The 16,395-nt window shown below is 47.0% G+C and overlaps 1 protein-coding gene across 10 annotated transcripts in view; it reads left to right on the plus strand.

Annotated features, from left to right (window-relative positions):
* LOC147024497 (uncharacterized) overlaps positions 1 to 16,395 on the plus strand; it is a 52,875-nt gene that overhangs the window by 18,408 nt on the left and 18,072 nt on the right. For 8 of the 10 annotated variants that reach the window (XR_015059061.1, XR_015059062.1, XM_085884480.1 and 5 more), the window contains exons 4-5: positions 3,583 to 3,713; positions 3,810 to 3,857. Coding sequence is in view for 8 of the 10 variants with exons in the window: in XM_085884480.1 (XP_085740606.1) it covers positions 3,583 to 3,713; positions 3,810 to 3,857 (179 nt within the window). In the remaining 2 variants the exon portion in view is untranslated. Of the gene's footprint in view, positions 1 to 525; positions 984 to 1,085; positions 1,178 to 2,651; positions 3,115 to 3,582; positions 3,714 to 3,809; positions 3,858 to 16,395 lie in introns of those variants that run through there. The other 2 variants (XM_085884485.1, XM_085884487.1) reach the window with 2 other exon arrangements.

Below are 16,395 nucleotides of genomic sequence, written 5' to 3' on the forward strand. Positions count from 1 at the left end.
GGTCTTGGATTGTACCAACGGTCTCGGATTGTACCAGCGGTCTTGGACCGTACCAACGGTCTTGGATTGTGCCATCGGTCTTGGATTGTACCAACGGTCTCGGATTGTACCAGCGGTCTTGGACCGTACCAACGGTCTTGGATTGTGCCAACGGTCTTGGATTGTACCAACGGTCTCGGATTGTACCAGCGGTCTTGGACCGTACCAGCGGTCTTGGACCGTACCAGCGGTCTTGGATTGTACCAACGGTCTCGGATTGTACCAGCGGTCTTGGACCGTACCAACGGTCTTGGATTGTGCCAACGGTCTTGGATTGTACCAACGGTCTCGGATTGTACCAGCGGTCTTGGACCGTACCAGCGGTCTTGGACCGTACCAACGGTCTTGGATTGTACCAACGGTCTTGGATTGTACCAACGGTCTCGGATTGTACCAGCGGTCTTGGACCGTACCAGCGGTCTTGGATTGTACCAGCGGTCTTGGACCGTACCAACGGTCTTGGATTGTGCCAACGGTCTTGGATTGTGCCAACGGTCTTGGACCGTACCAACGGTTGGCATTGCTGCTGCATGGTGAGCTCCAGTTTGCCGACATCGCTTTTTGTGGATGTCTCGGTACTTTGGATATTGCGAGCTGCCTTTGTCCTAATAAATTCCACATGTGATAACAAGGGGACGGAGCCGTTGTTCGCAACAGCCAATCAGAAGTGAGCAGTTAGACGACGGACCAATTGGATCGCGACGCACATTTAAACGCGCCGCTCGCCACGTGCGGCTCCCTCGGCTGTGACGTGGCGAGCGTTTTGCGGTTCCTTGTACCTGGCTGCGGCTGCGGCTGCCGGTTGCGAAGTCCTCCATTCCGTAAACGAGATGCGCTCGCAGGCAGAATTTCCAGAACCCTGCAAGAAGCATTTTCCTTGGAAGAATGTCGGAGATTTGTGTCGAGCGATCCCGCAGAGGGTTCCAAGTCCTTCACGCAACCAGGTTGGTCGGAATCTAAACACCAAGATCATGGAGTTGTGTGGTTTAAACGATGTGGTTAAAAACAACAACAACAACAACAACAACCTTGTCTCGCGGGAACAGAGCGATCGCACTGGGGTCGGGGAGAGGACGGTCACCACTAACGAGGACGAACTTCAGCAAGACGAGAGGTGGAAGGAGGTGACGCTGCACCTGTGAGTTCTGTGTCTCGTTGTGCAGATTTCAAAATGGAACACGAAGTCAACACGAGCTGTGCGGGCGGGTCGGGACATTTCGGTGAGGCGGAGCACGTTGTCACGTTCACGTGTGTGGGTCTCACCGAGCGACGTTTAACCACCAACACTATCGTTTTGAAGAAACCACCAACCATTCTGTTAAAGGGGATGCTACACGAGCATACAATGGTGGTGTGGTGACTTGGTTGTGGGAGGACTTAGGTTTTTAGACCAGTGAGGGGTGATTGTGGTGGAGGAGGAGGAGGAGGAGGAGGAAGGTGTTGGAGGAGGAGGAGGATGATGTTGGTGTTGGTGGAGGAGGAGGGTGGTGGTGGAGGAGGAGGAGGAGGGTGGTGGTGGAGGAGGAGGAGGGTGGTGGAGGAGGAGGAGGAGGAGGGTGGTGGAGGAGGAGGAGGAGGGTGGTGGTGGAGGAGGAGGGTGGTGGTGGAGGAGGAGGGTGGTGGAGGGTGGTGGTGGTGGTGGTGGTGGTGGAGGGTGGTGGTGGTGGTGGTGGTGATGGTGGTGGTGGTGGTGGTGGTGGTGAGGGTGGTGGTGGTGGTGGTGGTGGAGGAGAGTGTTGGTGGTGGTGGTGGTGGAGGGGTTAGTGGTGGTGGTGGTGCAGGGGTTAGTGGTGGTGGTGGTGGAGGAGGGTGTTGGTGTTGGTGGTGGTGGAGGAGGGTGTTGGTGGTGGTGGTGGAGGAGGGTGTTGGTGGTGGTGGTGGAGGAGGGTGTTGGTGGTGGTGGTGGTGGAGGGGTTAGTGGTGGTGGTGGTGCAGGGGTTAGTGGTGGTGGTGGTGGAGGAGGTTGGTGGTGGTGGAGGAGGAGGTTGGTGGTGTTGGTGGTGGAGGAGGGTGTTGGTGGTGGAGGAGGGTGTTGGTGGTGTTGGTGGTGGAGGAGGGTGTTGGTGGAGTTGGTGGTGGAGGGGGTGGTGGTGGTGGTGGAGGAGGGTGTTGGTGGTGGTGGTGGTGGTGGAGGAGGGTGTTGGTGGTGGTGGTGGTGGTGGTGGAGGAGGGTGTTGGTGGTGGTGGTGGTGGTGGAGGGTGGTGGTGCCGTGGTGGTGGAGGTGGAGGTGGTGGAGGAGGGTGTTGGAGGAGGGTATTGGTCGTGGTGTTGGAGGAGGTTGGTGGTGGAGGAGGAGGGGAGAGTGTTGGAGGAGGAGGAGGAGGAGGAGGAGGAGGAGGAGGAGAGTGTTGGAAGAGGGTGGTGGTGGTGGTGGTGGTGGAGGAGGAGGGTGGTGAATCTTTATGATAATTGACAGACGTGTTTGTGTGTTTTACTGCGACTCCTCCAGTTCTGGGCTGATTTCATTCATACTTGCTGTGTAGGATTGATCAGCATATAATAACATGGTGTTTATATCTGTGCTGGTGGGTGGAGGGTTAGGTGTGGTGGTGGGAGTGGTGGTGGTGGAGGGTGAGGTGTGGTGGTGGGAGTGAGGGTGTTGTTGGTGGTGGAGGGTGAGGTGTGGTGGTGGGAGTGAGGCATGTTCGTGGTTGGTTGGGGGTGTTGGTTGTCGTGTGATTGTGTTCCGCCTCGAGTTCTGGGCTGATGATGACGTACTTGCTACATTGGATTGATCAGTGTAACCACAATTGATGTATTAGGGTCCTTTTATCTTTGCTGACGGTCTTGGGACGAGGGGGGCCGGGGGGGGGGTGGCGGTGAGGGGACGCAAATTCTCCATGTAAATGTGTATAGTGTTGCGCCGCCTCCAGGTGAGAGAAGGTATTTCAAGTCTCCACCATTTACAGTGCAGTGAGGTGTTTTGAATTACCTCCAGTATGTATGTTTTTGCTTCATCCACGTAACCCGGGTTATCTATTTTTCCTGTACGGAGCTGTCGCTTGTCTATGCACCGCCCGAACAAAGGTGTGCGTCAGAACGTATTGCATGCCTGGAACAAGATTGCCCATATGGTGGGTACTCTGTTCGTCAAATTTAAATATTTGCCAGTGATTTGCATAGGGGGGCCCGTTGATAGAATTTAATTATCTTTGTCTCTGTATCTCTGTTTTTGAACGTGTCTCGGCGTTGGTTATTTCCGAACGGTATTTGTCTCCAGACCTCTCTAGGCTGTTTGTCTCTGGGTGGTATTTATAGTATAACTAGTAGAAAATGGATTTGAGACATTATTTTGTTTCCATCTTCACTGTTGTTCGATGCAGAATCATTTTGATGAAACAGTTTGAATTGTAATTAATGGTCCACCAAATGTCTGCCTTCCCTTCCCCCACCCCTCCTCATCCCCCCCACCACTCGTATCCTTGTCAGCGAAGTGACAGGTGATGTATGCTAGTTTACAAATAAAACTCAAGATCAGGGTCTCTCTCGAAAGAAAGTCATTAAGCTCGAGAGCAAAAGAGGTGACATTTATGCATCCACAGGTTGAGTACCGTTCTGGAACAAGACTCCATCCGGGGGCTCGTGGATCCGAGACATGTACTCGGCGCATACATTCGGCATAATGCTCATCACGTTGGCAAACATGGCATTGTGACGCTTGAAGACAAGACTGGTATGTCTCGTTTTCATTGACCATGTTGATCCCCAAAGTGTGTGGTTGTTTTGTACAATGAGGCTTTCATCATTCTCCCTCTTCCCTCTTCTTCAGGTGACCTTCCTCAGTGGTTGCTGTCTGCTCTAAGAAGTCTCTCCCATTGTGAGTGATTTGTTTCCTCGTTGATGCACTTATCTTGGTTCAATGTTCAGCCATCAACTGCACCACCATTAGCACAATGTTCGCTGGCTGACCGCTGCTCCAATGTCGATATTCTGCCAATGTCCCAAATGCTTGTTTTGGTCAATATTGGCAAATACACCTCTGTTTTACCCTAAATTGATGACTGCAGACTAATGTTGGAAATCCTCTTTTGTGACCGGTCTAATGTTTGTCAGCATTGGGCTAATGTCTGTGTGCTAGCTGGGTTCGATTATACAGGTAGTGGACCAAAAAAAAAGAAGTAAATGAGGGACACCAAGTATATTGAAAGCAATGGCTTCCACACAGGTGTGGCCCATATGTTGATTAAGAAAAAATTCCAGCATTCTAAGGGTCATGTATGAAAAATGCTGCACAGGCTTGGTTACCGATAATTATGGCAAGCATGGCTACAAGAAACCTCAGTGACTTTGAAAGAGGGGTGATTGTTGGGGTTCGTTTGTTAGGAACTTCAGTGACAAAGACCGCTCAATTTGCTGATGTTTCACGAGCAACGGTATCTAAGGTGATGTCGGTATGGAACTCGGAGGGTAATAGTGGGCGGAAATGCATACTCCAGGATCGTGATATTCGTGCATTAATTTTAAAGTGCAAGGCAAATCAGGCGAGCAACTGCAGATTAATTGATTGTAAATTTCAATCTTGGTCTCGAGCAGCTAGTTTCACCAAAAACGGTCTACCAAGAACTCCACAGAGCGGGATATCAGTCGAGTTACAGTGCACAAAACGCTCATCACACCTGGCAATGCACATTTGTGAGTCCAGTGGTGCGAAGAGCGTATACAATGGATTCCCGAGCAGTGGAGAAATGTGAAATGGTCAGATGAATCATCCTTCACCATGTTCCCGAGAAACGGACTTGTGCACATGTGGCGCCAACCTAAATAACTCTACAACTCTGAGTGCTTGGTTCCAATGGTGAAGGGGTCTTGTGGTTCTGTAATGTTGTGAGGCACATTTTCCTGGCATGGTTTGGGTGCAGTCATTACCTTAGAAGGCAAGGGCAATGCCAATCGCTACTTAATGGTACTGAGTGATCATCTTCAACCCATGTTGCAGCATTTATTTCCTACTGGGAGGGGTATCTTCCTTCCAGGATGACAATGCCCCCATCCACACAGCATATGTGGTCACCCAATGGCTTGATGAGCATGACACTGATATCTATGTCATGGCCTTCTCAGTCACCAGATCTGAACCCAATCGAGCATTTAAGAGATCTTCTGGAACCGCACCTGAGACAGCGTTTTCCACCTCCATCAAACAGGTGTGAGTTGATTGACTTTCTTGTGGAAGAATAGTGCCGCATCCCTCCTGCAGAATTCCAGACACCCGTGGACTCTATGCACGACGTATACAGGTTTCACTGGCCGCATGCGGTGGCCCAACACTTCATAAAGTGATTTTTCCATTGAGTTTCCATTTTTCTTTTTGGTTTGCTTCCCTTGTTTTTGTCCACAACCTGTTGTTTGTGAACTATAGTGTTGTTTTGCCAACATAATTATGTGAATAGGGGGTTTATTTTGAAAATCGACCCATACATACCCAACCCCCCCCCACTCCCTTAAAGGTCATCCTTCGCATTCAGATTGCATGCTGTACTAAATGTCCTCACAATGGCTTGATGGATTTTGATCACTGAAAAAATAGAATGGCATGAATAATTGTAATTTAAATTGTGTTGATTTATCCATTCTTTCATCGTCTTCATGAATGATTTGTTGTTGTTGTTGTTGTTGTTGTTTTGCATTCCCATCTGAGCATGTTTGGTCATGGTGGCAGCTCAGGCTGACATGTTATACATCATGTCTGTTCATTGTTGATCAATGTCCTTTTATCTTGGTATAAAAGTACACTGCATACTCCTAATGCTGTCATCTGGCATGTGTGATTATGATTGTACATATCCTACCAATGTCATGGGGCACAATCTTTTTGAAAATACTGTTGCGAATTCGCGCCCGCCGGCGTGCGATCGGCCACGTAGCTCGAATCGCGACACGTCTCCCACCGGACGGACAATTCAGTCGTGACCCTCTCGGAACAATGCCGGGAGCTTGTCACGGGTGGGTCTTTCGACCTACCACAATCGTGCCAATCGGCCACCCGCGTAGGATAGGGTTGTTCGCCAAACTCGACCTACCTAAGTACCGATGCGGATGGTTAATTGGGCGATCGTACCTCGCCGCAGGTCGACTTCGGACACGAACCGCTTAAGCGGTTCATTCCGTACTGCAGAGATAAACGAGCGGAGTTATCGTCGACCTTGACAGTTCAGATTAGTTTCCGGGAACTTACACCCACTACCAAACTCTTACGCGATGCAGGATGGAGAATCAATAAAAAGAAAGGAGACGAAGCAGAGCGGGAACAGTTCAACAAGCAAGCATTTTATTCACACACACACAGACAAGCACGTATATACAACCATACAAAAAGCAAATGTAAGAAAAGCAGTTAAAACCGACTATACGCGTACACACGGCAACGCTTACACAGTTCGACTTGAAAGACTGCGCCACCACAAGCATTTACGCAAAAAGCAAAGGAAGAAAGCCACCCTCACAGGCAAGGAGGCAGACAGGCCCGTAGACCAAATGTACCTGGGTCCTGGAGGATCGGCCAGGTCCACGAGACCGGGGAGGTCTTGCCCACGTCCTCATGACTCGATGGCGGGCAAGCCGCAATGTTCGCGCTGCTGCGCCCCGACTCCGTGCCCTGGCATGGTCGGCGAGTCCTCTCCGGCGTGCTCTGCGCGAGCGGTCCCGTTGGCACCACGTTTAGGGTGGGGGGGAACGGGGGCCCTCCTCGGCACGATCTCGGCGCGAATGGGGGGGGCGAATCGTTGATGCTCAGGGAGAGGGGTATGGCTGGCCGGCCTGGATCTCGCGACGAGTCGAGTGACCCCCACACCGCGACCTCGTCGCCGTCCACCGTCTTCCCTGCAACTCCTCCGCAACTTCTCTCCAAGCTCGACTCACCCTCTCTCAGTTCCACTCAGCTCTGCCCCACTTTTCTCCCAACTCACGCTCAGCTAAACCAGTTCCACACTCTCCGCGCGAGTCGCCTTGCGCTCGTATCTTTATAGGTCTCAGGAGGAGCCGATATGAGGATCAAAATGCGATTGGAGGCGGGGCCACGCCACCCTCTGTTCAGCCATTGGTCGGGAAAAAGGGGCGTGAACCTCCCTTGATCTGCATATTTGCATAAACGGACTTCACATACACACGCTTGGAGGCGGGGCCAAGCCGCCTCGCGTTCGCCCATTGGACGGAGGGGAAGTGGGTGTGAAGCATTTTGGATCCGAAGTTTCCCCTCGGAAAGGCCGCCATTCGCACTCGCGGCTCGGTGCGTTTGGCACCAATCACCGAATGGGCCTTAGACAGCCCGACATTCAGTGTTCACAGGGGGTGCGGTTGTTGGTTGTGAAGGAGAAAGGCGAAGGTGGTGGAGGGTTTTTGGTGGTGGTTTGATGGTTATGGCGGTGAAGCGATGTTTGCCGGATAGAGTTGTGAAGGTAAAGGTAGTGGCTGTTTGCGTTGTTGGCGGCTTAATGGTCGAAAATAACAATAGATAAAGAAAAAAGGGCTAACTGAAGGATCGCAGCCCAAATGGATCACATAAATTCCCTCTATACAACGGGTTTGGGATAACTACACATGGACTTATCGAGATATCTCACCTGAGGACTCTTTATGGTGTAATGCGACTTTGCACAACCGTAACAATACATTTATAACGAGCCTCGTGTGCAGCCATTAAAAATAAGTCATTTTCTGTCTGTCTGTGTGTAACACCAATCACGCCAAAACTATTGGGCCAAATGACACATGGACAAAGTTCAACCTCGTGGTTAAAATGGGTTACTTTGTTAACCTCCGCCATCGAAGATGGACGGAGGTTACTGTTTTCACCCGTCTGTTTGTTTGTGAACAGTATTACGGAAAAACTCCTGGACGGATTTCGACGAAACTTGGTGTGGGGATTAGGTATGGTCTAAGGATCATGCCATTCGATGTTGGACTCGGTCCAAAATCCAATATGGCCGCTATGGCGGCCATTTTGAAAAAACAGTTGAATTTTTGTTTTTGCATTTCTACATGTTTTAAGTAATTTCCAACCCCCCCCCCAAAAAAAAATTGTTAGAGAGAAAAAAAAAACAATTTTGCAACTTTTTTTTTCAACAAAATTTCGATTTTTATTTTTATTTTTATTTTTATTTTTATTTTTTTGCATTTCTACATGTTATAAGTGATTTCCAACAAAAAAAACATGCCAAAATTATAATTGCGGCTGATTTTGGAACTTCAGGTGGATATACCCACGTAAAATCAATTTCTGTCTCAAGGAATCTAGTTATGACGAATGAAATGAGTATGGAAAAGGGAAAGTTGCAAACTATAACTCTGTGAGCACTGTTGATGTCAAATTGAATGAATAGGATATCGGGTTCACTCGAGTGACCTAGCAGTATTGGCGGCGGAGGTTTTGCACTCCACTGAGTGCTCCCCCTCTAGTTTCATCTGTAATTATGGGGGTTCAGGAGGGAAGGGCGACGAAAATTGTCTGTGTATTGCGTAGAGCCATCCGGTGGGTGGATGTGGCAGAGGGTCAGTGGAGATAGCTTGCATTTTTGCATTGTACATGTTCCCAGAGATTGGAAGCCACAAAGCCAACCTCCACAAATCAGGGGAGGGAGGGGGTAGAAGGGGTGGGGTGGGATGGGTGTGAGGAGGGAGGGGAAGGGGCGGTAAGAGGGACCTGGCATTGCTGAGCAACGTCAGGCACCCCTGCTAGTTAAAAACAAATATCTCGTAGGCCCAACTTATGTGCTCAGGTCGATTTGGACCTTTTGATTCAAATATACAGGACTGCACTTCTTTGCTCACACAGGTGGAATTCTCCATCACACTGGGCTTTTCTGTCGCCCGTTCAACCATAAAATGTGGAGGCATTTTACTTAAATTAAAATTTGGCCAAAACCAGTTACTGAAATTTCGTTGTCGGAGGCAATTTCCATTTCCATTGGTAACTATGTGGTCATCAAGGTTATTATCTTGTTTATCCCAGTTCTTTTCCTTTGCCCAGTAACCACACCACTCACTTAAATTGAATGGTATTGCCAGTCAAGGTATTCCAGTAACTGCTGAATGAGGTATCTTAGTACAAACCCAGCAATTGGTTTTATTAAAAGCCTTCGCGTGTTTACGAGAAAGAGCCAGCTAAGTGTTTATTCCATGTGGTGAACCCACTCTGCTCGTTAAGCTTCTTCAGTTTCTGAATGCCCTAGGCTTGGTTTGGTGGGTAGTCTGACAGGCCCATCTCCAAAGAACATGCAAATAACGTTTATCACAGACAGTACTTATCGGTTTAACAGACCAAGTGCACATTGTACCACCTGCATTTAGTAGTACAATTAATCCTGCAATGGAAAGAACCATTAAAGTTATCAGGAAGCAATGTTCTCCTTGGGTTCTTTTTGGCCGTGTGGCAGTTTGCAGTGTGTGGCATGGATCCATGTTGCTCTTCCTTTACACTTCACAGCCGTATGGGTAGTTTGCAGTATTTGAAGCGGCCCACACCAACGTGCCTGAAGAGAGTTCTTCCTTTTGTAAATCTTCACATAAACAAAGTCTCCTGGTTTGAAGTTGTGATGATCAGACGTGGCTGGTTCTGGCAGAGCTTGTTTCACCTGTGCATAAAAGTTCTTACAGCATGATTCAGAGAGACACAGAACGCAAGCAACGTGTCGTCCATTTGCTGCACGTTGATGTCTTTTATAGTCAAAGGAGGTGAGTTTGGTAATCTCATTGGTCTTCCCATCAGAATCTCATGCGGAGATAAGCCAGTGTTTCAATTTGCCGTAGATCTCAGTCATGAGAGCAATTGGCAGAGCTTCTAGCCATTTTAATCCAGTTTATTCTTTAGAAATCCATTTTGCCTCTCTACTGCCCCCGCAGATTGCGGACGATACCGGCAGTCAAAATGTTTTTATTTGTAAAACCGGACATCTTTCACTACTTCGGCTGTGAAATGAGTACCTTGGTCACTTGAAATCCTACAAGGTATTCCAAACCTACATATGAAATCCTTCATCAATAGTTTAACCACAGTAATGGCATCTGCTTTCCTCCAAGGTAAGCCTCAACCCACTTGGTGAACAAATCGACAATGACTAAAGCAAATTCAAAGCCGCAGCATTTTGGTAACTGCATGAAATCCATCTGGGTATTTATGAATGGTCCGTCTGGAATTGGATTACCACATGGGGCCATCTGCACCCCCCTTGTTGGGTTATGTTCTTGACAAATGTGACAGGTCCTACAATACTGTTCTGCAATTGGACTAAACCCTGGGGCAAACCATTGTCTCCCAATTGAAGTACTCATGCCCCCCTTGCTGGTATGCCCGGCCCCATGTGCTAATCGTGCGAGCCAAGGTAATAGAGCTCTTGGTGCCACCATATGACCGTCAGATGATCTCCATAATTTGGATTCATCTTCAAATTCACATCCAGCCAATATCCACAAATCTCGTTCTTTAGCACCAACAGTTGTCTGCAAAGTATTTACATCGTCAAGGGTTGGCGTCGCCACCTGTCTCGATACACATTGTGATATCAAGAGAGCTCCAGTGTTGGCAGCAGTTTTTGCAGCTATATCTGCCCTTGCATTTCCCCATGAGGCAGAAGTATTGCTTCCAGCAGATTCGCAATCCATGCTCCATTCCTCACCCATGCATTTGATGATGTTATAAATCGCCTCTTGCTCCAGAGGGCTCCGAATTTGTGTCCAGCACCAAAGGCATAGCCGGAATCAGTGTAAATTGTCACTATTTGGCCTTTGGCTAAGTGGCATGCACAAGTGAGGGCGAACAGTTCTGCCTGCTGCGCGGAGCAGCTCTCAGCCAATCTCCCCCCTTTGATTACTTCGTGATCAGAGCAAACGGCGTAGCCTGTTAATAGGAATCCAGATGGTCCTTTCTGAGAGGCATAGTGAGAGAGATTTGTCAGGATTGAAAGACGTGTTCTAAGTGTTGGACCAGCTTGCGATTTTATCCAGATCTGCAGAGAGTGAAGATGCTGCTGCCTGCTGATCTGAGTGGTGATATAGTACGGCAGAGGGTGGAGTCATCAGCAAAGATATAGAGGATTTTCAAGAGAGTCGGAGAGATCATTGATGAAAACCAGAAAAAGCACTGTGTCCATAATGCTACCTTGAGGAACTCCAGCCTGAACAGGAAGAGGGGATGAAAGAACTCCATTTAGGGCCACACGTTAGGAGAGAAAGTCTTCGAGCCATGAGTGGAGATTGCCTTGGACACCAGAGGAAGAGTTTGGTGAGCAGGGCCGGGTGCCAAGACCATATCAAAAGCACGTGATATGTCTTGGGAGATTGCTCTGAACTCATGTCTGGCATTGAGGACCTCCATCCATTGCTGGGAAAGGATGAGCAGCATGTCAAGGGTAGAGTGTCCTGGTCTGAATCCAAATTGATGATCGGAAATCAAGCCATTGGGGAAGAGGAAGGATTTAATGTCGGAAGTGATGATGAATTCCATGACCTTGCTGATGATTGGGAGAAGGCTGATTGGTCTGTAGTTGTGGGGATCTGTTTTTGCACCTTTTTATGCAGAACGATAGTGTTTGCTGATTTCCAAGCAGATGGCAGATGACCTTGAGCAAATGATAGGGTGAAATGAACAGAGAGAGGGAATGAGCAAGAGCAGCAGAGTAGGTTTTTAGGACATGTGGGCTGATGCCGTCTGTACCGGTTGCAGAATCTGAGTCGAGATTTGACGGCAAGCTCTTCACCTTGTCATGAGAAAAGTACATGGAGTGCAGAAACAATTGGGTGTGACTTGGTAAGGTGGGTGCAGAAAGTGCTGGATTTGGGAGATAAGATTTTGAAGCAAACAGAGTTTAAGCGTTCAGCCTTTTCGTGTGCAGTGCCAGTTGTGTGGCCATTTGAGGTAAGGGAAGTGAAGTAGGGGGAACACACACCAGAAACAGACTTAATTAGACGCCACCAGGATTTGGAGGAGGCAGACAAGTCTGAACACTCAAACCTGAGATTAGAAGGATGTTGTTTCTTGGCTCTCTTCAGAACAAGTGTGTGTCTACCCTGAGCTTTGAGGAAGGAACCGAGATTGCCTTCCGTTGGATTTGCCTTCCATGAGGCAAAGGCAAGTTGTTTCAGGACATGTGCCTCACCACAAGCTTCAGTGTACCATGGGTGGGAGGAAGGGTATGAATTGGACGAGAGGGGATAAATCTGTGCGTAACAGAATAAATATGTTTGGAAAAAATTCCCAGGACGAGTTGATGTCGGAGAAAGTAGAGATGGGAGACCAGTCTAAAAGTTTGATGGCTGCTTGAAGTCCTTGTCAGTTGGCCTGAGTGAAATGCCAGACTTGATGGTGCTGAGGTGGTTCTCTAATAACAGCCAGCTGGTCATATAAACTGGAGCAGAGGAAGCACAGCAGATATTTTCAGCAGAATTTGTCAAAATCAGGTCCAGAAGAGAATGGAGTACCATTGGTTGAGATCCGGTTTGGGAAGTTGACAGATTGTGGCAGTCCCAATGAGTCGCTGAAGTGGCATGGCAGGTGAGAGCTACCCATACCCGGCCAACTGACATGATGACAATTGAAGTCACCACATATGGGGAAGAGAGAGTTGGGATGAGTGGATAGAAGTTGGTCCATGTTTTCGGCAAGTGAGGTGTAAATGGAGTAATCACCGTTTGGTGGACGGTCCAGTACACATATAAACATGAGGTGTGAGTGGAGAGGAAGCAATAGTAGGGTTGGGTAAATAGTGAAGTTTTTTTTTTCGGTTAAGCATCTTCACATAGCATTTTCTATGGCCATTTTCGATGCTGAATCTGAAAACGTTGGAATTTTTTTTGACCCCCTGGAACTTTAATTTATTCAAAATGGCGACAAAAAAAATGATATTTTTATGAATTTCTGACAAATTGAGAGATGTAAGGCTTGTAATATATCAATTTATAGGTTTTTCCAATCAGGAAATACGAAAATGACACTTGTGCAATGATTTGATGATTTTTAAAACATAATTTTTGAAAACAGCCCAATATTTTGCTAAAATTGAACTGTTTTTGTCATTCTCAGATCAACATAAGACCGAGATCACACCAGTGCCACCAACAAAAGTTCATTAATGTTATCCTGCACGGATTCATCGGGTTTGATAGCATTCTTTCGAGAGTTGTGTAGCTCGGTCAAACTGAATTTTTTTTCCCTGCTCCATCCTTCACACGTCTTTGTTGGCGTATGTCTGGGGCTACGGTTAAGCGTAAATATGTCACTTCCGCTAGAAGTTCTTTCTCCGATAGTGTACTCTGTAAAGGTGCTGTCACACCTTGACGATTTAGTCAGCAATGGCAACGTATAAAAATGTATGTAAAGGCCCAGTTACACCTTGACGTTTTAGCCAGCGATGGCAACGTATTAAAATGTATGTAAAACGCTGGCTTACATTGAACTTTTGACATTTTTTTTTAAAGATTCGGACGTATTCATAGCGACTTGGTCTTATGTATAACGCATTAGTAACGGACACAGAACGTTTCGTTGTGTTATAGATAACTTATACCAACGAATGCTGAACCTGTTGTCGGCCTACACAACCGATGCCCAACGATAGTCTAACTTAGGCATAGCGCGTTGCACGCATCGCCGACGATGTCGTGACGTAGCCTATTAAAAGGCTGACGCACAACGATTCGAATCATAACTGCCGTAGAAATGGAAGTGTCAACATCGCGGTCACACCTTGGCGATCTTGCCAGCGTATGCCGACTTAAGAAAATGTGTCTAAAACGTTGGGGCACGTCAAATACGGTATGAGTAAGTTTGGTATACGTGAGTAGAACGCTAAAGCACGCTATCATACGTCGTAGTAAGTAGAGTACGTCAAGAAATTTTAAACATGTTCAAAATTTTACGACGTACTCGGCGTATGACACACGTTCCGCATGCGATGGGGATAAGTTGTACACACTATATGTGGACGCTTACACACGTCCACAAAGGCTACTTATAAGCTTCTCATAAGTCGAAACACTTCGCGGTAATGTCTTTTTTACGCGAAACTTATTTCTAACTTATGTCTGACGTGCTTTGAACCAATTCTTTACGTAGTCCCAACACACATTGACGTATGTAGACGTATTCCAATGACGTCTTCCGGTCGACAAAAAAAATAAATGAACGTGTTTCTAACTTACAACTGCCATATAAAGACGTGTTCCCAGCGGTTTTGGGAATTGGTATATAAAAATGCTGCTCATAAAAGGGGAACCCAACAGTGTTTTCGAGTCCTTTTTGAGTCGATGTCCATGTCATCAGTATCAGTATCAGTATCAGTATTAGTATTAGTTTGTTCATGTTGGCAGTAGTAGGTGAGTGTGAGGGGGAGGGTGTGGGTTATGATGGATCCTCCTTGCGTCCGCGTGTCCACGGGTAGGAGACATCTTTGCACCATTATTCGAAGTTCTTCGCGGCTAATTTTTTATGGGGTTTTTTCAACAATGAGCTATGGCTTGTTTTTATGATTTAGGTCTATTCATAACGTGTTGGACAAATGCACAATGAACTAATAATGTGCATAGAGCGCTTTGATTACTTATAGATACGGTATACCAACGAATAATTATCGTGTAGCCAGCGTTCACAAACTATGCCCAACGATAGCCTAACTTATCCATATCGTGCGGCAGTTTATCTTTGCCGGTGACGTGGGGTTTGCTATTCATAGGCTGCCACTCAACGATTTAAATGGCTGCATCTCCGCTATTGAAAGTAGACGCTTGCGCTCAACAATTGGATTTTTTTTACACTCAACGACTTTTAAACGGTACCACTCAGCTATTTTCATTGTTTACAATGAACGATTTAAATTGCTGTCACTCGCCTTTGTTTTTTGACGTTGGCGCTCGGAAATTTTAATCGTTTCTATTGAACGTGCTAAATCGCTCAAACCCCACTATTGAAAGTAGACGCTTGCGCTCAACAATTGGATTTTTTTTTACCCTCAACGACTTTTAAACGGTACCACTCAACTATTTTCATTGTTTACAATGAACGATTTAAATTGCTGTCACTCGCCTTTGTTTTTTGACGCTGGGGTTTGGAAATTTGAAGCGTTTCTTCTGAACGTGTTAAAACGCTCAAACTCGACTATTTTAAATAGACGCTGCCGATGGACAATTGGAATCATCGCCAAGCTAGACATCGAAGTGTGAACATCCTCGTCATGCCAAAGAAAAGTTTGAAGAATGCTGCAAATAAGTGTCCTGGCCGTGGCCGTGGACGCTGACGCAAGGACGATCCATTATACCGACGTCTTTCAGCCTATGAGTAACTTAAAAGTAACGTCTGTCTGAGTGGCAACGATCGCGTAACATGCCAACAACACATTAATCATTGGTTAGAAATAAGTTTCGGGTACGCTAAACATTACCTCGGCGTGTCTCAACTTATGATTAACTTACAAGTAGCATGTGTTGACGTCTGTCAACGATCGCAGACCGTGCATACAACTTGTGGCCAGCATAGCGGAACGTGTGAGTCATACGCCGGCATACGTCGTGAAATTTCAAGCATGAATAAATTTGACGACAACCGAAAAGTACAACGTTTAAAGCCAGCGTACAACGACGTATGGCAGTGTTTTTCAGCGTGCTCTCAATGTTATCAAAACTTACCCATAACGTATTCAACGTGTGCCAGCGTTTTAGAAAAATATTTAAAAAATCGGCATACATGGCTAAAACGTCAAGGTGTGACTGGGCCTTTAAATGTTGGCATATGATGAAATTTTGATGTTTTTTTTAAGTTTTGGTCGTATTCATAACGTGTTGGTCGTATGCATAACATATTAGTAACGGGCACAGAACGTTTCGTTGTCTTATAACTTATACCAACGAATGCTTAGCCTGTTGTTGGTGTTCACAACCTATGCCCAACGATGGTTTAACTTAGGCATAGCGCACTGCACGTATCGCCAACAAACTCGTGGCGTAGCCTGTTAAAAACCTGCCGCACGCCGATTTAAATCATAACCACCTGAGAATTGAAAGTGTCAACCACGCAGTCACACCTTGACGATTTAGCCAGCGTTTGCTGACCTATGAAAAATTTGCCCAACCAAGCTGGCACACGTCGAATACGTTATGGGTAAGTTGTGTATACGTTAAGAGCACGCTGAAAAACGATGAAGTATGCTGTCATATTTCGTGGTACGTCTCGTACGTCATGAAATTTCAAGCATGCTGAAAATTTTACGACGTACTCGCCGTATGGCTCACACGTTCCGCTACGCTGGGAATAAGTTGTAGGCACAATATGTGATCGTTGACATGTCGACACAAGTTCCTTGTAAGTTACTCGTAAGTCGAAACGCGTCGGGGTAATGTTTAGCATACCCGAAACTTATTTTCTCCGTCAAGGC

Source organism: Eptatretus burgeri, chromosome 6 (assembly GCF_056783735.1).
Source record: "Eptatretus burgeri isolate ZD-2024b chromosome 6, Ebu_testis_v1, whole genome shotgun sequence".
NCBI lineage: Eukaryota > Metazoa > Chordata > Myxini > Myxiniformes > Myxinidae > Eptatretus > Eptatretus burgeri.